General features: G+C 36.7%; 2 protein-coding genes across 2 annotated transcripts; one reads left to right on the forward strand and one right to left on the reverse strand.

The window, feature by feature from the left end:
- The first annotated feature begins 66 nt into the window (after positions 1–66).
- Positions 67–20,816, forward strand: LOC129300879 (apoptosis inhibitor 5-like protein API5). Its single transcript, XM_054939480.1, has 17 exons — positions 67–165; positions 341–441; positions 597–758; positions 1,273–1,386; positions 1,984–2,109; positions 2,194–2,268; positions 2,485–2,634; positions 3,180–3,245; positions 3,320–3,385; positions 5,739–5,849; positions 6,222–6,311; positions 11,814–11,920; positions 17,547–17,661; positions 17,742–17,807; positions 17,918–18,018; positions 18,397–18,603; positions 20,632–20,816. The coding sequence occupies exons 2-17, from the start codon at positions 355–357 to the stop codon at positions 20,723–20,725; spliced, it is 1,737 nt and encodes a 578-aa protein (XP_054795455.1). The 5' UTR covers positions 67–165; positions 341–354; the 3' UTR covers positions 20,726–20,816.
- A 630-nt stretch (positions 20,817–21,446) lies between these two features.
- On the reverse strand, positions 21,447–24,129 carry LOC129300880 (glutamate receptor 2.7-like). The gene is made up of 2 exons (XM_054939481.1): positions 23,814–24,129; positions 21,447–23,367 (listed from the first exon to the last, which is right to left on the reverse strand). Exons 1-2 carry the CDS (start codon positions 24,100–24,102, stop codon positions 22,121–22,123), a joined length of 1,536 nt encoding a protein of 511 aa, XP_054795456.1. The 5' UTR covers positions 24,103–24,129; the 3' UTR covers positions 21,447–22,120.
- Between the last annotated feature and the right edge of the window lie 1,003 nt (positions 24,130–25,132).

The following is a 25,132-nucleotide window of genomic DNA, read 5'->3' on the forward strand; positions in this document are numbered from 1 at the left end:
GACGCGGAAATTTCATGCAAAATGATGAGAAGGCCCAGGTTCTTAGTTCACAGCCTTTGGTAAAGTCTTCCTGATTCGAGTTTTGAACTGTTGATCAGTCAATCTCCCATTACCTTCGTCTTCGTGTTCCTTCCTCATTGCCCACACTAACTTCAAGCTCTTCAGGTACTCTCTTTGCTGCACTCCTTTTTGTTCTTTTCTCCTGCGTCATTTTAACTACTCAGTCAGTACCGAGTTCAAGCACCCTGCTTCACTCCACGTAGGAACTCCCAGCAAAAGCCCTTTTATTTTCATCTCTTCATGCTGATTTTATACTAATTTTTATTCAGTTCTCAATCAGCTTTTGATACCCCAATGACTGAGCCTTCTGATGAGGCTGCTTTCATCGAGAGACTCTATGAATACGGCGAGCAACTCAATAATGCCAAAGACAAGTCTCAGGTCCTCCATTTTTGTTTTAACGCGCTTGAATTCAATCATTTAGCGATTGTTTTTATTTGCTCTAGGGTTTTAGTTCGTAAATGGAGTTTTTAGTTGTGTGTGTGTGTTGTGTTTTTTTTTTTTTTTTGGATTTCATGTGTAGTGGGATTTTACAGAATGTGAAGGACTACCAGGGAATTATTGATGCAGCCAAGACTAGTAATAAGGCGAAGCAGCTGGCTGCTCAACTCATTCCCAGGTTCTTCAAGTTCTTCCCTGACCTTTCTGGTCCTGCCCTTTATGCCCATCTTGATTTGGTTGAGGAAGAAGAGCTTGGGGTAAGTACGCTATTCGCACGAAACACAAGCATATGTTATAGTAATTTATAGCTTCCTACTTGGCAGTGAAGAAGCGTTATACTGAAGAAAGAAATCAAGTTACCCTTTGGTAAAAACAGCTTCTTTTAGTAGTTTTTGTTATGCCATGACATCATTACTTTCATACCACTTACTAAATATAAATTCAGTGCCTTGTCTCTCTTTGAATAATTGAAGCAAGACAATGTATATGTGTAGGCTTTGTTATGACAGGTTGAAAATAAAATGATTGTTTAAGAGTATTGCATTAACCATTTTCTTCGCCCTGTGGATCATTGGTCAATTCAGTATCTGCTGTTACTTATTTTCTTTCTTTTGTGTGTCTTTTCCTGATATACAGGTCCGGGTGCAAGCATAAGAGGATTACCCCTTTCCTCTGCTCAGATACACCAGATAATATAGGGAAGATGTTGATATTCTTGTGCAAATTCTTGGATCTGGTAATTGATGGTTGATGAAGTTTTTTGTTCATCAGAACTTGATCATCTGCTATGATTCTGATCTTTTTCACTTGGTGCTCTTAGAGGAATTTGTGGAGCGGGATGCTGTACACAAGGCTCTTATGTCTTTACTGAGGCAAGATGTTAAGGTATTTTTATACTCTTCTATGTTAAGCAAGAATACTCTTAATGGAATAATATGGTAGTTAGAATTGAAGCTAATCTTGGACGTATCATTCCAGCTAGGATTTTATGGTTAGGATTACAATAACTTTTCTGACTTGGTTATCATCTCTTGGTTTAAATTCCTGAAGGGCCCTTATCTGAATCCATATTAACACACTATCATAGTAATTTCATAAAAAATCAGCTTGTAGGTTTTCCATAAAGAATCTCTGGAATAAATTTGTACAGATTTTTTACTTGTTTGTTTGCAATACCTTGTTGCTAGATATTTACTTCAAATCATAAACCAGTTATACCTTAATTTTTGGTTAGAAAACTACAGACCAATACAGATGCACATGCATGATTTACACGTGCATAAATAATCAGAAATGTATGTGATAAATATGAGAGCTATTATGAATCAACTTATCAATATGATGGTGAGCTTATGCAACATGTCGTTTCTAAAATTTCTACAAAAATGAATCAAATGCTTAATATATATATATTTTTATTAGCAAAAGTTGCTTCATATTTTTAAAAATTCTGAACATATGTGATTACACTGGCATCTTTAGCTGTCTTATGGAATAGATGGTCATGCAGCTTCCTTGACAACCTTGTTCAAGCACATTGGGAGCGTTGAAGAGCTAAGTACAGATGATGTTATTCGTGAAAAAGTTATAAACTTTGTTAGAGATAAGGTGAAAAGCCAAATGATGATTCTAGTGGACCCTTTTTCATTTCATCTTTTGAGTAGAAAGGAATACTAATTATCATTATTTCAGGTTTTTCCTATTAAATCCGAACTGTTGAAGCCCCAGGAGGAAATGGAAAGACACATAACTGATCTGATAAAAAAGGTATCAGTATTTGGCTAACTGAATAGTATTATCAGTATAATTTTGTGTTTAAAATATATCATATCAAATTAAAAATAAGTCACTTCTATTTGGAAACCATGGTCAATATAACTTATGTTAGATTTTGTGCAAAACATGGGGCCCACAGTCTAATTAGTATTTATTTATTTTTTAATATTATAGAAAGTTCATTATTGTTGTTGAATCCCATTGTAGAGTTTAGAAGATGTATCTGGCACAGAATTTCGAATGTTTATGGATTTCTTGAAGAGTTTGAGCCTGTTTGGAGAAAAAGCTCCACCTGAGCGAATGAAAGAACTGATTGGAATTGTTGAGGGGCAAGCTGATTTAGATGCACAATTCAATGTAAGTGTCCCCTTTTGTTAAACAAGCTCATTTATATGTAAAATAAGTTTCTGGGGAGTTATTTATATTTTAGGGGTTTAATCATTGCAAAAAGTAAAATGGGTTTAGCATTTTGATTTACACTGTTGAGAGTCTCTTTTGTGATGATTATTTTAGATTTTCTCATCACAATGCTGCTTTTTGAAATACTAGTCTGACTTACATTGGTTTTGGTAATGATGACTGCATTTTTCTCTTTGTTGTTGAGTAAATTTATTTTTCCATCAGGTCTCATTTCTCTTCTTTCCTCTCTCTTTCTCTAATCCTTAAAAATGTCATCGGGAAACTATCCTAATCTTGCATCAAGTAGGCAGTAATTTTTACTTGTTAGGCTTCATGCTGAAAGTGTGAAGGATGTGGAATTGGGCATGTGCATGGGATTCAATTATGAAAGTAAGATAAATTTGTCTTCATTTTGGAAATATAATGATAGCACATAGAAGTTCACCCTATGCAACTATTATGTTTTTGTCTCATTCTTATGTTTCCTTAATGAACAATTGCAGGCTTCAGATGCTGATCATATTGACAGATTGATATCATGCCTTCACATGGCACTTCCATTTGTTGTGGTAAGGAGTGTTTAATTTTCATCTTACCTATTTGGTTTCCCCTTGAGTTTTCTGAAAACGGCTGAAATTCTCAGAGGGGTGCATCTAGCAGCAAATTTCTTACCTATGTAAACAAGTTCATCATTCCTGTTTTTGACCAGGTAATACCTTTGAACTTTTAGTTTCAAAGAACAAACATGATATTCAATGTATTGTTTCTGGGACCAATATATATGAGGAGGGGGATTGACACCGATGCAAGAATTGAAATACATGTACCCTTGAATATATTATTGTAGGAAGTGATTTGCATTGATCTGACCATGGAATTAGAGGCAATTGTAATGTTGACATTGATTATCAATCTTAGAAAAAGCATATTGCTGAGAAAAAGAAAAGAAAAAATAGATAACCTAAATGTGTAATTAGATAGGTTCCATAGGACAAGACAAATCAATAAAATCTACTAATTATGGAGATATTACAGCCTTTTGCATGATAAATTTAATATAATCTAATATTTCAATAACATTGGAATGCTAATCTTGACACTAGTTATGTGGAGGTTGGTAGTTGACAACTGTTATCAGAACTGGTCCAATTGGTTTTCGATTACACCTAAAAACCGCTTTTCTTGCAAACCGCTCGTGAACTGGTTGAACCAGCCATGTTTCTTTTTTATTTTTTTTATTTTTTAATTCATATTTCTAAAATATAATTTATGCATATTTATACCCAATAAGCATGATGAAATGAAAAAATGCAAGAAATATGTATGAATTATGTATATATGTATATATTTTAAAGTTATAAATTATAAATTATGAATAATTATATATATTTTGGATTAAAATGATGTTATAAATTACAAATTATCTTGTTTGAAATTACATATTCATTTTTTTTACTATATATGATTATTTCTTTCTACTTTAAATATATAATATTTAAAATATATCAATTTATTTATGTCCTTTTGGACCCCGGTTTAGATCACTGTTCGACTATTGAACCGTGAATCGGTACCTCAACTGGTTCAATGACTGGTCTTGTTTTCATAACATTGGTTGACATATGTGTGGTTTCACTAAAGCTCTGACCTTTCTGTATTCAGTAACATGCTTTATTCCTGCAATATACTTTAGCGATAGAGAATCCTGTTTCTTTTGCTATTGTTTTTTTTTCTTTAATTAATTTTTTTTTTGTTTACAATAATGCAATGATATGATATTGGAAAATATGCAAATCCTTATTTGTTGCATAATACTTGACTTGGCCACTATGTTAGATTAAAATTTGTATTTGTAATCTGATGTGTAAATTGTAATTAATAGAAGAGGGTAGTTATTAGTCAGTAACTGTTAGTGGTACAGGGAGTTAGTAAGTCAGCGACTATATAAAGTGGGGGAGTTTGTAAATCAAGAATTATGTTTTTGGAGTAATCTCAGAAGTATTATTCCAGTTTCTATTCTCTCTCATCTCTTCTCCCCCCATCCTTCTCTCCCTATTCTTTCTACCACTATCTAACATAATCACTTAAAGTTTCTGGGGGCTTGTGTTTAGTCAAATATGGGCGATACAAAATTTCAATGCATAGAACCGGTGCTTTTTGATCAGACATTTTAAAGGACATTTCCCTCCTAAAAAGAATTGGCCCCCCACACCCCCAAGGGGGCAGGGCTTTTGCTTTCTTTGGACCTTACATCAAAAGAAAAGGGCAGGTGCTTGATTTTCTGAGCTTGTTTATTTAATCTCCCTTGTTAGGGTGTACAAAGGTCTTATTTCTTTCATTTGCGCTTCTTTTGTACAAAATTGGAGTTATATTTTGATACTATTGATATAATAATATCTTGTATTCAGGGAATGGGAACAAAGGCAATTTAGAAAACAAATATTCTGATTTTGATACGTGACTTATAACACTGAGATTCTGTGTTTTTAATTATTACATTCAAGACCTTCAACAAAATTCTAGCTGCCTGTTGGTTTAATATATGAAATAATGCATGGCATAATTTTCTCCTTGTAGGTTAACAAATCTTTTATTTTCTACTTATTCCATGAACCTTTTGATTGTTAACTTTCTTTAAACTAAATGTACTGTTTACCAACCTTGATGCAACTCTGCTCATCTTTATGCTATAGTGATTGTCAAATTGATAGGAATTGTAAGCGTCTTGAATTTTTTTTTTTTTTATATGGAGGAAGAACAGTTCAGAAAACTTAATCCCTTCTGAACTTACTCTGTCTTCATGTTATTTTATTTCTAAAGAGTGGTCAGCTTTGTGAATTTTAGTTGCTTGCGTTATTCTGGTAAAAATTATAATAAGAAAATATATTTTGATATTTCAACTAGGCAGCTTACCAAATGTTATAGTAGTTTGGGGTTAGTTGAAGCTGGTTCCTAATTAGTAGTGACACCTGAGTGGAGTTTGTTTGTGGAAATCTTTCAACTGAGATTTTTATTTCCATATGGGGAGACTTACATAATGATTTTCCCCCCTCTCTTTTCAGCTTCCTGAAGAACGAAAAGTAGATCTACTTAAAGACCTTGCAGAATTTTCACCTTACACTACACCACAAGATTCACGCCAAATTCTTCCTTCTATTGTTCAGTTGCTAAAAGTATGTTGAAAATGCAATATCAATAAATAGTTTATATGAATAATCAATAATGTACTACATCTTAACCATGTTTCCTGCTAAAATTAATATTATGTTTTCTGGTTTATGTTCTGCTAAATATCCCAGCACATCTTTGATGTGCTAAAAGAGATGGCTAGCTTAAGTTTCACACAATTTTTGGCAACTTTTATGAGCCATTGTATCATATAAATTTGAGCGTAGAACTTTATCTTTTATAAATTTATATATAAGTTTGATAATTGTCTGTTCTAGCTTATTATTTTCAACATCATAATCATGTATGGTGATTTAACATTGCCTATTTCCTTGATCTCTTCATCTTCTAAAATCGTTTTTCATTCATTCTGTCAGAAATACATGTCTTGGAGGAAGACTGGAGAAGAGATGAACTTCACTTATGTTGAGTGCTTGTTATACACATTTCATCATCTAGCTCACAAGGTAATTGTATCTGGTAGGTGCTCACGATAGTAAAATAGAATAAGAGAAATAAATCTATTAGGAGGGTATGAAACAAGAATCTCGTTCTATACTCCTCTTAATAGCCACGCTTAGGAGAATTTCCAAAGGGTTTGAAAGACTGTTTCATTAATTCTGATATGCTAGCTTCTAAGTTGCTAGTCATATTTATAAAGCTAAATACAATAAAATATTAAATAAAATCTAGATAACTAGATAACTAGATAGATTCTCCTAAAATCCAAATACTAAAAAATCCAAATATCTAAAATGCTGAATCAAATCTAAACAACTAAATAAAATCTAGGGAAATCTAAATAAAAACTAAATAGAGGAAAATACCAAATAAAATACTAAATAAAAGATTGAATCAAATAATCTATCTTAATTATCTTAATTTATCCTATTTTATCTTTTGATGCTTCTTTCTTGAATAAGTCTTTATGGGCACGTTATCTGAAATCTTATCATTACCCCGCCCTTGAAAACTCAACTTGTCCTCAAGTTGAAAAGAGGGGAATTGAACATGCAGGAGGTCGTAGTCCTCCCAACTTGCTTCCTCCATAGGTCGCCCATGCCATTCCACTAATAGCTCCAGCGAATGATGACATGTCCAACGATGATCTAAGACTTGATGGGGCCTCACATGTAACTCAAAATCAGCTGATAGTGGTAAAGAAGCTGGTGTAGTTGGCGCCTCCATCCCATATGCTGGGCGTAAGAGAGATACATGAAAAATAGGATGAATACGAGCATCCGCAGGATGTTCCAACTCATAGGCCACCTTTCCAATCCTTCGAATAATCTTGTAAGGACCAAAAAAGCGAGGTGATAATTTTTCAAACTTCTTCTTGGTCAGTGATTGTTGGCGAAAAGGCTGTACTCGTAGCCACACTACATCACCCATGGCATACTCAACTTCTCTCCGACGTTTGTCAGCATAAGCCTTTATCCGGTCCTGAACCTTGCGTAAATCGTCCTTCAAGAGTTTGAGCATTGCATCTCTAGTTTCTAGTTGATCTTCCAATTCAGCGATAGTGGTTTCACCCCTGACATAAGGACATAAGGGCGGAGGATCTCTTCCATATACTAGCTTAAAAGGAGACTGTTTGGTTGATGTATGATGACCTGTGTTATAGGAATATTCAGCCCAGCAAAGAAACTTGTGCCATGACTTAGGTTGCTCATGTGCAAAACATCGGAGATAGGCTTCAAGACAGCGGTTGACTACCTCTGTCTGACCATCAGTTTGGGGATGGTAGGCAATACTCATTTTTAATTTGGTCTAGCTTAATCTGAATAATTCTTGCCAAAAAGAGCTCATGAAGATAGGGCCCCTATCAGATACTATTGAGCGAGGCACCCCATGTAACCTGACAATTTCCTCACAAAAGATGGTGGCCACTTTTTTGGCGGTATATGGATGCGCAAGAGCAAGGAAATGGGCATACTTACTCAAACGATCAACTACTACCAAGATGACCTCAAAACCTCCTGACTTAGGGAGACTAGTGATAAAATCCAGTGAGATATCCTCCCAAATTTGAGAGGGTACAGGTAAGGGTTGCAAAAGTCCTGCTGGTGCCAAAGTTTGATACTTATTTTGCTGACAAGTGGCACAATGCCTCACATATGTCTTTACATCGGCCTTCATAGTAGGCCAATAAAAGTTCTCTGATAGTCGCTTGAATGTTTTAAGAAAACCACCGTGTCCCCTAACTGCAGTCGAGTGGGCTTTTGCTAGTAACTTCGGTCGTAGTTGGGATGAGTAGGGAATGACTACTTTGTGGTCATAAAAGAGTTTTTGATCAACCAAGTGAAATCTAGGTCGAGACGACGGATCTTTCTGTCTGTCCTGCATATTTCCTTAATGAAGGGATCTAAGGCTAATTCAGAGGTGAGGTCATGAAGCTCTGTAGCGAAAGGGACTGCCAACTGAAAAAAATCTGCATGCTGGGGTCGCCGTGATAATGCATCAGCTCCCTTATTTTCTGCTCCTGCCTTGTGTATACTAGTAAAATTAAATGGTAAAAGCTTGATGATTAGCCTTTGTTGGGTGTTGGTGGTGACGCGTTGTTGTAGCAAATATTGCAGACTAGCATGATCTGTTCTAACAAAAAAATGCCTCCCGAGGAGGTAATGGCACCATTTTTGTATTGCAAGAACTAACGCTAGGAGTTCTCGATCGTAAGTGGATTTGAAGTGATTAGAGAATGAAAATCCTTTATTGAAGTAAGCAATGGGATGGTTGTTTTGTAGGAGTATAGCTCCAATACCTTCTGTGGACGCATCGCATTCAACTACAAATTCCTCCTCAAAGTTCAGTAACTGTAAGACTGATGCCGTCATCAATGCAAGTTTAAGGCGGTTAAAAGCCTGCTGAGCTAGTTCAGACCATAAGAAGGCATCTTTCTTAGTCAACTCAGTGAGTGGTCGTGCAATAATCCCAAAATCCTTCACAAAACGTCTGTAATATCCTGCAAGGCCTAGGAATCCACGTAACTCCTTTACATTCTTCGGGACAGGCCATTCTCGTACTGCCTCTACTTTCCCAGCCTCAACTTCAACCCCTTAGGTAGAAATGTTGTGTCCTAAAAAGGGAACTTTCGGCTGACCAATGAAGCATTTTTTTAAATTTACATAGAATACATTTTCTTGTAAAGTCTGGAATAGGGTGTGTAGATACTCTTGGTGTTGTTGAAGAGATGAACTGTAGGTCAAGATGTCATCAAAAAAGACAAGTACAAATTTTCGTAAATAAGGACGAAATAAATCGTTCATGATTGCTTGAAAGGTGGCTGGTGCATTAGTTAAGCCGAAAGGCATGACTGTGAACTCATAGTGCCTGGAGTGAGTTCGAAACGCTGTTTTGTAAATATCATCAGTTGACATCCGAATTTGGTGGTATCTCGATCGTAGATCCAGTTTGGAGAAATAAGTTGCCCCGTGTAACTCATCTAATAACTCATCAATGTTGGGGATTGGGTACTTGTCTGGAATGGTGATACTATTCAATTTTCGATAATCTACACAGAAGCGCCATGACTCGTCTTTCTTTGCAACTAGTAAGACTGGGCTGGCAAATGGACTGGAACTGGGTCGAATAAATCCCTTTTGTAGTAATTCTTCGACTTGTTTCTCAATCTCAGTTTTTTGATAATGAGGATATCGATAGGGTCGTAAATTGGGTGGGTTGGCTCCTGGTTATAGGGTAATGGTATGGGAGTGATTTCGGAAGGGTGGCAAATTTATGGGTTCTTCAAAGACGGCAGGAAATGTGGAAAATAAAGGTTCTGGGTTGAAATATTGGGAAGGTTTAGGGTCAGCGGAAGCTTGCATTGAATTAAATTGAGCACCTTTAGCAGCATTAGGAACTCCTTGTAACTTATACCGCTTTCCATTCATCCAGAAAATCATGAAGAGTTGATTCCAATTGGCTTGCACTGTATTGAGAGATGCTAGCCACTTAATACCGAGAACTAGATCAGCACCCCCTAGAGTGAAAGGGAAAAAATCTTCTTTAATTGTTAACCCCGTCAATTCTACTTCAATATTTTTGCAAACTCGGTTGCATCGCACAATACTACTATCGCCTATTTGGACCCCAAAAGTAGAAATAGCTTGGGTAGGTAGATGAAGCTCCTGAACCAATGCATCAGAAATAAAATTATGGGTGGATCCACTATCCACCAATAATAACACCTGTCTAGAGCCTAATCTGCCACTTAATTTCATTGCTGAGCCAGAATTATTTCCCAGGATGGCATTTAGTGAAATTTCGGCTCCCTCAGGTTCTGTTTCTTCAAGCGCGACGTCATCAAGGGGAGGAAAAATCTCCTCACCTTCCTCAGTGATCTCCATTAGAGAGAAGGAACCCCTACATCGCTGCCCAAGCCGGAACTGCTCCCCATAGTGGAAGCACAGTCCTTTATCTCTCCTTCTCTGATGTTCGATCTTGCCTGGAGGAAGCTTAGAAGGATGCGTATTTGCTGGAGTGAGGGAGGCTGAGGGTGACACAGTATGCGTTGGGGTCCTGTACGCGTTCGGGCTCGTGTTCGCCGGTGAGAATCCAGCTAACCTCCTTGGTGGTTGATTCGAGTCACGTGCGGTGGCTGAGGACCCATAATAAGGTCGAGTCGGGTTTTGACCCAGATTCAGTTTAGGTCTGTTCGAAGTCATCTTCCCTTCGAATTCCAGAGCGAGGCTGAGCGCACGATATACACTCCTGGGCTTGTGAATTCGAACGTCTGATCGGAGCTCCTCCTTTAGCCCACTGAGAAACACGCCGAGAAGGCAGTGTTCAGGCCAGTTTTTTACTCTGGCGACGTGCCTTGCAAATTCCTGTCGATATTCTTGTACAGAGCCGTCTTGCTTGATTCTGCACAAATATTCGTCCAGGTTCTGGTATTCAGGTGGTCCGTGGTTCTCCTGTAGCGCCTTCACTAACTCATCCCAATATAGTAAGGTGCATTCTGAATTTAACCAAGAGAACAAATCCAAAGCATCTCCTTCTAATGACATAGATGCTATATCCACCGTTGATTCTTCTGGGGTATGATAATACTGAAAATATTTTTCAGCTTTAAGAATCCATCCCCGAGGATCACCCCCGCTGAATTTGGGAAAATCAATTTTGGGTTGAGGCGGACGTGACCCCCTCTTGTAATAATCGAATTCTTCTTCACTTTCCTCATCCCAGTTACGGCGTCTGTGTCGACTTTCTGGAGTCCTTCTACTTCTTTGTGTTGCTGATGCTTCTAAGGCTTCTATCTTTTCTTGTAATATGTTGAGTTTCTCTAATTTAGAGGAGATAAGAGCCAGATCGTGTGCAAGCAAGTTAGGATTTTCTGAGGCGATGTTGGATGGGTTATCGGTAGGGTTGGTCTCTTGACCAGCACGTGTAGTGACCATGGCTCTGATGCCAAATTGGTAGGTGCTCACGATAGTAAAATAGAATAAGAGAAATAAATCTATTAGGAGGGTATGAAACAAGAATCTCGTTCTATACTCCTCTTAATAGCCACGCTTAGGAGAATCTCCAAAGGGTTTGAAAGACTGTTTCATTAATTCTGATATGCTAGCTTCTAAGTTGCTAGTCATATTTATAAAGCTAAATACAATAAAATATTAAATAAAATCTAGATAACTAGATAACTAGATAGATTCTCCTCAAATCCAAAATACTAAAAAATCCAAATATCTAAAATGCTGAATCAAATCTAAACAATTAAATAAAATCTAGGGAAATCTAAATAAAAACTAAATAGAGGAAAATACCAAATAAAATACTAAATAAAAGACTGAATCAAATAATCTATCTTAATTATCTTAATTTATCCTATTTTATCTTTTGATGCTTCTTTCTTGAATAAGTCTTTATGGGCACGTTATTTGAAATCTTATCAGTATCAGCCTTGCAGAAATATTACACCGTTGAGTAAGTTACTGCTGAGGTATTGTTAATTGATTTCAGCTATTATGTAGGTTCCTAATGCCACAAATAGTTTATGTGGTTACAAGATTGTTACTGGCCAGCCATCTGATAGGCTTGGAGATGACTTTTCAGAGCATTATCGGGATTTTACTGAGAGGTATTATCTTTCTTCTAAAAACTGTACATAATACATAACCAACCTATCTTTTAATTTTGCATTATGAAAACGATTCATTCTTTTTACTCGTGAAAGTGTAGATTTCTTGGTTAACATTATTCTTTTAGGGGAAATTGTTGTCAGTTTATGGAGCTAAGCAGAGTTAAAAACTTTTAGTTAATTAGTTGGGTTGTGAAGAGGGTGAGAGCTGGTAAATGATTCATACTTCAATGCAGCTTCATATATTAGCTTCTTCCTTGGGAGAATTACCAATTTGGTCCCACTCTAAACTAGTATCTTTGGAGCAGAGTGATTGAACTGAAATTCTATTTGAAAGGTTCAACTATGATTGTCTTAAACTGAGTAACTGGAACAACAATAAGCCTTATCCTACTAACTGAGGCTGCCCAAAAAATCCAAATCAAACCCCCAACCACTAGAGCATGGCAAGAACCCAAAAAAAAAACAAAAAGAAAAAGAAAAACTGGACTACGGAAAATTAGGCTATCTTTTGGTAATGTTCGGTTGATACTCAATATTGATGCAACACACACACACACTGCCACAGATTCAAACTGAGGAAGAGTAGAGAGAAAAACAGAAATAGAGAAGGGAGAATTGTAGAAAAGAGGAACGAAGAATAGAGTAGCCAAGGGGGGTGGAGAAAGAGACAGAACGAAGGGACTGGAGGAGAAACTTTCAGAACATCAATGCGAAAAATTTCATTCATCAAATCCGATTCAAAGTACATGAAAGCAACCTATTTATAAGCTCAAGGCTAAGAAGCACCGATACAGGTACGAGTATCGGGTACGATACGATACGATACGCGGACACGGCTATTTTCCAGAATTTTAGGATACGGGTACGGCTATATAAATAATTAAATATTAAATATTTGGATGTCTAAAAACACAATTTCAAGATGTCTAATGCCATAACAAAATATAATACAATAAATAGTCAAGCACTTAAACACTATCAAGTGTCAAAAGATAATTATCAACTTAAAGTAATTCTAATCTTCCTCATCTTCATTGACGCCACCACTTTCTCCTATAAGTTCTCTCTCCAAAATTGGCTCATCTAGAGATAAACTTGCAACTTCAAGATTTTCAACATCATCTATTTCCCAACAATCTCCACTAATATCCCACAATTTACTTTCTCCAGTAGAATACTTCTCACTCTTTCTTGAAAGAAGACGAAGATTTGAATGAACAAAAACTAAGTTCTCTGCTCTTTTTGGAAGCATCTTATTTCTCTTTAGTGAATGAACAAAAGAGTAAGTGCTCCAATTTCTTTCACAACAAGATGATGAGCATGGTTGATTGAGAAGTTTCAATGCAGTCCCTTGAAGTTTAGGAGCATCAGCACCATGATTGCTCCACCAAGCCTTAGGCTCTAATACCCATCTATCTTGTATGGAATCAACAAAAGAGAACTCATCTGAACAGCCAGAAAATTTTGAAAATTCATTCATAACCAATTTCCTCTCTTCTTCATCTGGAAACATCCTTCTAATGCACTTTTTCCTCTCAGTTGATATTTCAGCATCTCTATGTGGAGAGACTCTATTTAGTCCACCTTCAAGCCATTGTGTTGTATAATACCTACAAGAATATAATAACATTAATTGGAGTTGTGATGTAAAAATGATAAAGAAAAGAATTTCATGATCAAAAATAAGAATAACACACCTAGGATTCAGTGAGTGGGCAAGACAATGTAGTGTAGTGGCACTCTTTGTCCATCGATCAATGATGATGTTATAAACAACTTCATAAAATGAAGAGTACTCAGAAAGTGATTTTCTCTCATGCTTATAAATTGATTCCTTGATTTGCTCTATCATTGAATCCCACATCTCATAAATCAAATGAAGTGTGGGTCTATCTGTGTCAGCAAATCTCAACATATCATAAATTGGTTTAGTGAAAGAGAGAATATAATCAACCTTCTCCCACCAAAGATCATTAAGAATTATGTCCTTCACAGTAGCAGCCTTTCCAACATCATCATCTCTATAAGCATTCCATTCTTCACTAATAATCAGTGTACGAAGAGAAGTTTTGATAAGTTTGAATCTCTTCAACATCACAATTGTTGATGCAAATCTTGTTTCGGCTATTGCAAGCAATTTTAATGGCACGAATTCATTAAACATGGCCAATCTCATAGAATGATTCATGATAAATGTTCGGATAAAGACTGCATCATCCCTCACCTCAGTGATCCAACAGCATTCTCCATAAACAATTTCATTTGCCTCTGTATTTTTTGCTGCACATATATTCTTCAAGGCAAGATTAAGTGTATGCACCACACATGGTGTCCAAAAGATGTGAGGATATTCATCTTCCACCATCTTACCAGCAGATTTACAAACAGGTGCATTATCAGTAATTACTTGAACAACTTTATGAGGCCCCACTTCTTCAACCACTTTCTTTATCAAGTCAGCCATGTAAAATCTATCTTTATACTCACTAGTTGCATCAATTGCCTTCAAAAACATGGGACTTCCATCACTTACAGCCATAAAATTAATTAATGGCCTTCTTTGTACATCTGTCCAACCATCTGTAACTATACTTACCCCCTTATGATTCCAAGTCCCTTTAATTGATTCAAGTTGCTTTTCAACATTGGCCCTTTTTTTTTGCAACAAAGTAGACCTTAGTGCATTATAACCAGGAGGTTTAAAACCAGGAATTACATTGTTGGCAGCATATTGAAATGCACTAATAAAATATGGGTTACGTGCCAAATTGAAAGACAAACCAGCCGAATAGAACATTCTAGCAATTTCAGCAGTTAAATTATCTCTAGCTCCTTGTTGGAAAGCTCTTTCTATTGTATTTATTGCCCTCCTTTTTCCCTGATTGTGTTCACTTTGAATAGGGGTAGAACCCCTTTGACATAAAGGAGACAAGCTCTCAGTTGGAGTTGGCAATGGCACATGTCTTGGTTTTGTTCTATTCTCAGCCTCCTCTTGAGCTTTTCGCATTTCACCTAAACAACTATCATCAAGTTTCGGGCATATAGCAATACCCTTTCCAGAGATCCTCAACAAATGAAATTTAACTCTAGAATAAGAGCCATTATATTGGTTATTACAATAGTTACACTTCCAACTTCTATTTCCACCATCCCCTTCATTTTCTTGAGGAACCAAAGTTACATAAGCCCATAAAGGAGTACTCTCTTTCTGTCTTTTATTACTAGATTGAAATTGAGAATTCACACTTCCTGAACTACTACCGAGTCTAGAATTAGAAGCCATTGCAGGTTTAATTTTAAACAATATCCTGCAATTTTAACAAAAAGAGAGCTAATAAAAATTTAAAATAAATCAATGTTTAATTCAACAAAATAATCTATCTAAATAAAAAAAAATTAAATTAGTAATTCAGTATTAAATTTGAAAACTAATCAATTGCTCTGGCTCTCTCTCGGTTCAGCATTGAGCAAATTATCCAACAATGCAATAATAAGAAATTCGAAATCAGCAGCCAAATCTGATAGATACATAAAGAACGAGAGGCAGCGCATCGAAGAATGACCATACATGAAGAACTGAACAAATTACCAAGATTGAAGCTGAAGAACGACGGTGAGGCAGAGGCAAAGCAGACGGTCGAAGACGCTGAGGCAGAGCAGACAGTCGAATATGAAGACTGAGGCGGAGCAGACGGCGAGGCAGCGTGAATAAACGTGAGAGATGAAGAACGAGAACGACCAACACAGGCAGTGAAGTTACAGAGCAGAAAACACGAGAAGGGGGTCGATTGGAGCTAAAAATGTTAGGGCATCGGATTTCTGGAGCTGGGACTGAGTTAAAAGAAGTGAAAAACGCAGAGTTTCGCGTCCGCCCGTGTCCGACCCGCGTCCGCCCGTGTCAACCCGCATCTGCCCGCGTCCGCCGGAAACCGGGAAAAGGGACGCGCCGTTCCCCCGTCCTGAACGCGTGTCCGTGTCGGATACGTATCCGACACGGACACGCCAGCCATTTTGGCGTGTCGGTGCTTCTGAGGCTCAAGGTTTCCTTTCCTTTGAGGAAACCTCCTACCCACTTGCTGTTATAATAATAGGAAAAAAAAAAAATCTCACTTGCAGGTTTCCTTCTCACTAAGAAAGCTTACAAAAAAGTATTTGAATGACAAAAGCCACACAAAAGCAACTTATTCTTTCTAGAGTAATATTTTCCATAATTCCTATCAAATATTCTTTTACCTTTCTGTATCCTGGGGTAGCATCAAATTTGCTTGAAGTGTCAGTATCAGTATGGCTTGATTGTAAACTCTTGGGTTGATTAGACTCCATTATTAATATTCAGTTTGGTATGTCTGTTGATCTATATGATTTAGAGGAGTCAACGTATCATTTCCTATAATGTGCCCCTAATCAGCGCATTTTCTCAATTATTTATGCTTGCTGTTTCTATTGTCTGTTTATAGTATTCTGCCGTGTGGTTACTGGATATCTCCCCCCCCCCCGGGGCAGATGAGGTTTCTGTTATTTCTATGCCTTGTCTTTTTTACTAGAGTATTTGTAGGCTTGGAAGTTGTTGACCGAGACTTCTTAGTTAATAACATTAATAAAAGCTTGGTAAATGATATAGCAAAATGGCGTCGTGCAATTTATGTAACCGATCTTATCTAGTGAGATGAGGCTGCTTGTTGTTGTAGTATATGTAGGCTTGGTATAGTAACAGTAACAGCTCTTTTAATAGTGAGGGCTGGGTGAATACCATAGACTTAGAGTTATGTGATTCTATTTGTCTTGGGAAGAAGGCTGGCTGAAATATAATGCTTGTGGATACATTCCACGCAGCTAACTTTTTGATTGAAGTTGTGGGAAGCATGCATGATATTAATATAAATCAATTTGTAACAGTTGTCAAGTCAAGGGATTATACTCAAGTAAAAGGTTGGAATATTTAAAGGCAATTATTTTATTTTAGTATTATTTTTCTCATAAAATATGAAGGGAATGATAGATGAGAACAACATGGAAAACAAGCGGTAAAAAGTAAGTCCTGTGATTGGTCAAAGGTGGCAAAAAAGATAACAGTGCTTGGGTTTTCCTGCTGTGTCTAATCTTGTCTTCCTAGAGTTTGGGTTCCCATCAGATGCTTACTAGATGTCTTACTGGCTACTTCTAGAAGATGCTCACCAGAGTATGTATATGCTCTGGGAGTGAGCTTATTAACATCTTTGGCGGGACAATTCTATATCTTTTGTCTTAGCAATACAGTCTTATAAGAACCACTTTGTCCTCCAATCGCAAGCTTTCCTAGTCATCAAGACATACGGGTCTGATGCAAGAATAGAATTACATGGATTTAGCTACCACATCAAACGAACTTAGCATCATAAGAATCTGATTGCACTCGAAAATTGGCCACTTGTGTTCTTGTTAGCAATGATTCATGCTCGAATACTGATTTTGTCCTTCATCTTGTTACAAACTTGCAATAACTTTGGGAAAGTGAAAATTCTGAATAGTTGCAACTAAGCAATTCTGTTGTTGAATTATTGATTTTGCAAAAATTGTGTGCCTTCTCTACACTCTTACCGTGGGCTTGTGTAACATTCTTTGTTCTGGTCATTTTTTTTCTTAGATTAAATAACATTCAGGAGTTAACCCGGGCTACCGGGAGGAAGTTAAATCAGGTTATGGCTGTGCACAATGAATCAATGGCAGCTGCTAAAACAGATGAAGCAAAGGAAAAAATTGTGAGCCTTATTGTTTGGTAGTTCTGTCTTTACCTTCTCTTATTGTGCACCATGCTTACATTTTTCACACTATGTTGCGGAAAACACAAAAGCAGAACACTACAACTGGGTTGCGCACCTGCAATAACATTTTGGTAATGACAAAGGTAAGATGGATGCAACCTAGCAGGACTTTAAAATATATGCTCAAGCGTAAAGTATTTTATTCGCTGATATTTTATTCTACCTTTTCTTCCTTTCAAATTTACCTGGTTAGCCATTACACTCTAAGGCACCTTCTTTTATTGGAGATGAGAGCATCAACCTTTCTTGGAAAGAAGCAACTAAAACTGCATCTTCTTCAACAGAGGCAGCTGGGTATGATTTTTATTTTTTTTGTAAATATAACATATTATGAGTGACTTTTCTCATCATCTTTTGTACGTGTCTGCTTCCATGACTCTAAACTCTGTTTACTTTCAAAGTCAGATTGACTAAACTTTCGCGCAATTTTAGGTATTTGCTATTAGATTTTTCAATAAAAAAAATGACAAGTAAATATTTTTTGTAGCTTAGAACCACAATTGAATGTTTTGAAAAACTCTACAGTTGTCTTGTGTTTGGTGAAGAACTTGGTTGTCGACACCTCTGAAACTTTATATGATCCAAGTCAGACTTATTAAAGATCTCATATGAATGAGAACAGCAGAAATAACTGAAATTGAGAAATTATGTTATTTTCCATTCATCTTGCAGAGCAAAACGGCCTGCTACTCCCTCTAAGGGATCCAACAATGTTGCATCAAAGAAGGGCCGAGGTGTTGGTGGTGGTGGTTTACAAAATCAACTTGTTAATAGATCACTGCAAGGATTACCCAGTGGTGGGAGAAGTGGTGGTTCACGGGGTAGAGGCAGGGGCTGGGGTGGAAGAAGGAGAGGGAGAGGGAGAGGGAGAGGATATCGGTAAATTTGATTCATTTGCTTGATTGTAGAAAGCATCAGATTTTATTTTACCGATCTGGATAACATAGAGTAGGGGATGTTGATGTCTTGGAATTCTTTTGTCAGAGGAAGTTTTGATTATAAATGATTATGATACGTTTCTATTCGTTGTGGACCAAGTTCACTGTTACACTATCTCCCAGAGTAGAGAAAATTTCAAAGTAGATCTAAGGTCGGATGAATTTTCTCTAGGCTGTCATTATAATTTTTAAGGTTATGTACTCTGTAAGCTCTCACTGACTAATTACGGGAAAGTTACTCCCAAAAACCAGGAAATTTTAGTAAAGAATAGTGGCTTCTAATGTAAAATATAAATAAACAAATGGAAGATTTGATGTAACAAAAAGAACTGTGATCCTAGTGAAAATTCCAACAGGTGTTTTCCACAATCAGTAAGGGCAAAAGGAGATTGTGCAGCTGCTCATGGATGTCATTAAATTCAGGACTGTTCTTTCTGATTTATTTACACCTCCTAATTGGGCATTTCAACAAGAGACTAGTCATTGAAGAAGTCACTAGGAGAGCACAGAAATAAGCGTGCTAGTGAACTTAATTACACAGGTATAAAAAAACTTCTAACTCAAGTACAAACTTGTACATTATCTTGAACTCAACTTTGGGTTTATTCTGTCTCTCAATATTAAAAATTCCTTCCCTCATCACCTTGTCGTTAACTTGCCATTTTTTTCACCATTAGTGAGCCTCAGATTGCTTTTTTTTTTAAAAAAAAAAATTATTATAAAATATTGAGTTAAGGATCATTCTTGCCCCTCAAATTTACCCACAAGGGTTAGTGGGCACCCCAAACTCAAATATTTTATAACGAAAAAAACATTAAAAAATGTAATATAGGGCACACTAATGATGAATAGATGACGAGTTAACGATAGAATAACGAAGAAGGGAATCTTTAATGTTAAAGAATAGAATTGACCCATTGTTGAATTACGAGTGCCTAGTGATCCTTCGAGTAAAGTTGAAGGGAAAAAATAACCCTTAACCCAACAATTAATTTCCTATAATTAGATCATGAACTAGCCAACTAGGACTATAATAGTTAGATATACGTTCTTTCTGGTAAGTCATCTATTATCTGGGTTTCCATTGGTGTCTCTGGCAGTGGTGAAGAGAGCACAATAACTGTTGATACAGGGGATGCAGTATCTTGTTGATGCATAGTTGAATCTGTGGTGCTGACGTAGTCCCATCTGGAAGAGCAGTTAGTTAAATCTTGTTGTGCCCCGATTGTGTGCCCATACAACTGAGTTTCCTGAATAAGCGTTCTGCTATATACTCGCTTAGCCAATTCAACTGCTCTTATCCAAACTGTTATATCACTTGTGAGTCCATTGCCTTCTCGAGACCCATTTTGAGTTAGCTGACAAAATCCTTGCGACTGAATGATAGAAAATAGTAAACAGATGGTAGATGTGACCCCAGAAATGACAAAGAGAACCCAGAAATTTTCAAGCTTCAGACTTTGTGTATCATTGGAGGTTGAGTTGTTGGTGCACTCGTTTGAGTGATACAACCATTTTGCTTCCAAGTTGGTTAGTTCTCCCTTCTCTGAAAGCTGCAATATTGCTTTTGAAACATCTTTGGCCACTGGGGATCCTTTTTGGAACATCTGCATAATGTGATTGATAAAGAAAATCCAAGTTAAATACTTAACTGTGTAAAGGTAGATGAACAATGTTTATTATTACATGACAGAAAACATATCACTTCCAAGTCTTATTCCTAATTTTGAGACAAAGGAAGTTATTGAAGATATGGAGTATTATTATTACTTACAAAGCCTAGTCCTCCAAATCTGGTTGTTGGTGTGGAGCCAGAATATATCTTGCAGTATGTACTTATGTACACTTTCTCATAAGGGAGTTCAAGAAAAGCTGCGGCTATTGAATTGTTTTTGAATTCACCATCATAATAGTACTCACTACTTATGTTGATGATGTTTTTTGGGCTGAACCTTTCAACTTTCTCTAGGTATGTTCTAACAAACGAGTCACCATCACAGCCAATTTTCATGTTGTTCATCTTCAGCCACTCGATGCTTGTAACATTTGGCTGCAGTTGTTGAACTGTTAGCATTGAAGAAAGGCTAGCTGTGTAGCTTGAGGTCAGAACCATAACTAGAAGAAGCCATGCTCCCATCACCACACGAGATAAGTTGCCGTGCATTTGCTCCCCTGTGAGATTAATCAAAGCAGTTCAATTGACATTTTTTAGCCTAAGAAGTGCTGTTATGGGCACATAATACTGACTATGAGACATGACAAAATTGGCAATGAATCCTTATGCAGTATAGCCCTGGGCCTTGTAACAAAGAATTAAAGATTTTTTTTTTGGGGGGGGGTTTGACTTATAGTCTTGCAAGGGATCCAAATCTTTCAAGATTTTTAATCTCCAAGTGCAATCTAACGTGTTAGATGGTTTCTCATATGAGTACACTTTAACATGCACTTAAGCTTATTCATGGCAGCAAATAATGCTATTCATTGAAGTTTAGCAAAAATGCTTACTATGAGCAAAGAATAAGGAGGAGAAGGTAAACCAAAGAGCAGTGCCAAATTGTCTCTTCCAATTGCCTTGAAACTCTGGATTAGGTTCTTGTTCAAGGTACCAAACTACTGACATTGTGTAAATCAAGATTGCACCAGTAACTGCCCACATTTGCCAGGTGAATGGCTTCAGAAACATCCATGTTGAGTCTTCAGACTTCACTGGAACTATCATGGACAATCCTGATTCTGCATATGGCACCGTAAAATCCACATATTGCAGTCTCTCTGCTAGTAGGGTCATGTCACCAACCACTGCATCATAAGTCTTCCACCACCATTATAAGACAAAAAGGAAGTAATTTAGTTCGGTGAGGTAGAACCAAAATGGTACATAAAATTCAGAAGTTAACAAGACATAATGCCCTGTATGAAAAATTGAAGGTTTTCTCTGCCAAGCATGCACATGCACACGCACCCATGTGCATGCTTCGACGTAAAGACAAAAATGATTGTAAAGAAAAATATTCAGTGGTGGCTAGATTGAGAGAATCATGCTTTAGAAAACAAAGTTAAGATGTTTGTTATCTTCTAGAAATGGAAACAATAATGAAGTCTAAGGCACAGTTGAACTTGGTCACGACCATCACGTTCCCTTCAACAAAAATACTAGATTCCCTGAAAAAAATTTAATTCTGTCAAGTCTTGAATTGAATTCAGTGTTTTCTTATAGCATGTGCCATGGGGAAAGGAGTGATTGCTAGTTAAGGAAGGAAAACAACGTACATTTGGCTGCTTAAAATTCATGAAGAATGATGTCATTGTTTTTAACAGCACTCTGATAAATGATGTGTAATATAACTTCTACTTTTCTATTTCTGAAAAAGATAGAAAAGGTTGAATGAAGAAGAATTGCTACCTTGTTGTACACAAGTTGAACGAGATCAGGATAGGTTACATTGAGGGGATAAAACTCAGGGTAGATCATATTCCAAAAGATCTAGCACCTTGTTGAAAATCTCAATACAGAATCCACTGTATTGATTCTGATCTGGACTTTTTCCATATTCAACCTTGACAAACTTTGAAAATGAAGTTCTTCCTGGAACTGCAATTTTCAATGGGTTTCGCTTAATAGGCATATTCCAACCTTTTGGAGTTCTCTGCAAATTCCCTGGCCATTGTACTACACCGGCCAAACTTTGTGTATTAGCAGTAGCATTTTCTTCACTTTTTCCTGTAGGCAGGCTTGCGGTGAACCCATTTTCTTGAGTCCAAAAGTCTATTTCTTTATAACTCTTCCCAACTACATTTACCATCCTTAGGATAGGATTCTGCAAGAGCTGACCTGCTTCAAAATGAATTTCCCCACTTAGACCTAGAAAACTGCTAGACAATATTTCTCTTAGCAAAGCCTCTGTGCTGCTACTATTGTTCCTTTCCATTCTTTCTACTGCTTGAATGACAACTTTGATGCTATCATATGCTTGCAAAGCATAAAATCCTGGGTTACTATTATCTTCCTCTGGATTTTTTGCACGAAATTTTTTCCTGAACTGAGCTCGAAAATCTTGATACTCACCGCTATTTTCTGAGTAGTGTGTCTTGATTCCTAAAGACCCTCCCATATAGGAGGAAATAACGGACTTATCCAGAGAGTCAAGCAAATTAGTTATGCTCTCTGAGATTATCCAAGCTGAATCTCTATCCACAAGTCCCATCTTTGAACTTTCTCTGAAAAAATGAGTCACCATTTCTAAGGATGAGTGCAAAACAATGAAAACACGAGACTGACTTTGCTTTACCAACTTAATCAGCTCCTCATTGATTAGCCCTCCTGGATCTGGTAAAATAGATATTGGTGGAAGAGCTAAACGGTACTCTATTAGCGAACCAAAGTCTCGGAGGGCCTCAGAAAGGAGTGATAACATCCCGTCGTCTCCACCACCATAGCCGTCATCTTCATATACGACTACTACTCTTTGCCAACTGAAAGCATTCACTATGCCTGCAATGCATTTTACTTGTGCAGTCACATTGTTCGCTAGCCTTACCAGATAAGGCCATCGTTTCGGTGTCAATGGCGGGGTAATTGCAGGTGATGCAAAGGATATGATTGGAACTTGAGCTTGACTTCCAATTTCAGCCACTAGAGCAGCTTCCTGCCACGTATGCATCCCTATAATTACTTCTACTTGCTTCATTTCAATTAACTCTTCAGCTGCAACCAGGTTTAGCACAGTTAAGGGGGAACCGTATAAACTAAACCAAAAGCTGCAAGATGTTCAAATCCGTTCAGAAATCCCCTAATTTGGTATCTAACACATCAATTTGATCTCCCACCAAATCATCTTAAAAAAAAAATAATTCATTCAATTGTTGCATTGTAGCAATGTTTCCCTGATATGTTATCATTGTTTGAAATTTGCTGGCTAATGTTTTCATACTCTGTTGATTTGGATTCCAAATTTGAGGTGTGAGTTTACAGTGATGGGAAAACAAATAACAGATGTCAGAAGTTTACAGTGATCGGTAGAAATTCCAAGCAATTTAATGAGTGAGGAACCAAATTATTAGAAACGATACTTGAAAGACCAAGTTAAAAGTTTGAGTAGTTGTTGGTTTTTTCTGAAATAGTTTTCTTTGCAAATGCTAGAGATTGCTTACCGAGAGATGTGACTCTGAAGGCTTCCTTAGTGGCGTTCTGGAAATAGAGAGCCAGCTTGTGAGTCTTCGATGTCTTATTGTAGTTTTGAGCTTCAATTTCCATGGCTAGTTGCTGTTCTTTACCAATACGAGAATTAACATCAATAATTGCACCAATACGTATAACTTTAGTGTCTCCTTTTGCAGACTCATCATCTCCATAGCCTTGTAAGAGAACACAAGAGATGAGCAGAAGAAAGGATAGCCAAAATCTTGGAAGTGCTTTAGGAATAGTAAAAAAGATATTCATTTTAGATTCTGAATCTTTGTCTAATAATCTGAAAACAAAAACTTGGAAAGTTGGTTTATGGACAAGCTAGCTTTATATCATGGCATATATAAATACAGTTAGCACTCACAGAAAGAAATCCAGGGATTCTAGGGCAGGCATTGAACTTGGAATTTTGACTGTGTCAATTATCAAGTTGCTGACTTTGCAGTTGATGACAAAGGAGCTAGCTAGCAAACAAATTATTTGCAGACATTTTTGGATACTAAGAATTCTGAGTTGAATAAGAAAAAGAAATTGTGAATGGGAAGCAGTGAAGCTGTTTTTCTTGAAATTGAGAAGAGAAAATTTGGTTTTGCGTATGAAATTTCAACAAAATGGCGCCTCAGCATTACACGAAACTTGTGGAATAAGTTGGTATGGATAGTGCAGCCTATGATAAATTTTATATTGAATATTGATGATTACTGAGTCTTACCTGTGGGTATTTTATGGTGTACACAAGATTTGCTGAGTTGTTATAGAATGAATTCACAAGTATTTTTAAAGATTTTCTGAGACTTTTACTGGTAAGTTGAGTGAGGATGACGCAGGCTTGTTTGTTTCTGTGGTCTATTTGTAATTGAAGCAAATTGATGAAAGAAAGAATTATGTGGTGAAGGAAAGATGCAGATCAGGCATGGGACCAGTGTTTTAAATTGAATTGGATCTAAGATTGCATTCATTATTAAATTAAATTTGTAAAATTCCTTTGGCAAAAATAAATAAATAAATAAATTTGTAAAAAATATTGTTTTATGATATATTGTCTAATTGTGGTTGAATTAGTGATAATTAAACGTGTATTTTTAATATTTTGTATTGAAATCGGTCAAAAAAATATATTGCGTTGAAAGAAAGGGGTAAAAAATGCAGAGATCCGCAATATTCATAAACTATAAATGCATGGAACTTTCTCCTGTTGGAGAGAGAACATTAAAAATATATAGATTAATTTTCTATCTTATATTTTTCTTTTTCTCATTTTGCCAACACTTTTTGATCATTTCAG

The sequence above is a fragment of the Prosopis cineraria genome, unplaced genomic scaffold, assembly GCF_029017545.1.
Source record: "Prosopis cineraria cultivar Desert tree isolate PC_DT_omini unplaced genomic scaffold, ASM2901754v1 PC1785, whole genome shotgun sequence".
Taxonomy (NCBI): Eukaryota; Viridiplantae; Streptophyta; class Magnoliopsida; order Fabales; family Fabaceae; genus Prosopis; species Prosopis cineraria.

What these genes read in the sequence shown, in the direction of transcription:
- LOC129300879 (XM_054939480.1), top strand. Translation starts at nt 355, where the DNA reads ATGACTGAGCCTTCTGATGAGGCTGCTTTCATCGAGAGACTCTATGAA. An exon ending in TTCATCATCTAGCTCACAAG is followed by an intron (nt 6,312 to 11,813) that starts GTAATTGTATCT and finishes GCTATTATGTAG; the next exon opens with GTTCCTAATGCCACAAATAG. An exon ending in TCTTCAACAGAGGCAGCTGG is followed by an intron (nt 18,019 to 18,396) that starts GTATGATTTTTA and finishes TTCATCTTGCAG; the next exon opens with AGCAAAACGGCCTGCTACTC.
- LOC129300880 (XM_054939481.1), bottom strand. Translation starts at nt 24,102, where the DNA reads ATGAATATCTTTTTTACTATTCCTAAAGCACTTCCAAGATTTTGGCTA. An exon ending in CTTCAGAGTCACATCTCTCG is followed by an intron (nt 23,368 to 23,813) that starts GTAAGCAATCTC and finishes ACCTGGTTGCAG; the next exon opens with CTGAAGAGTTAATTGAAATG.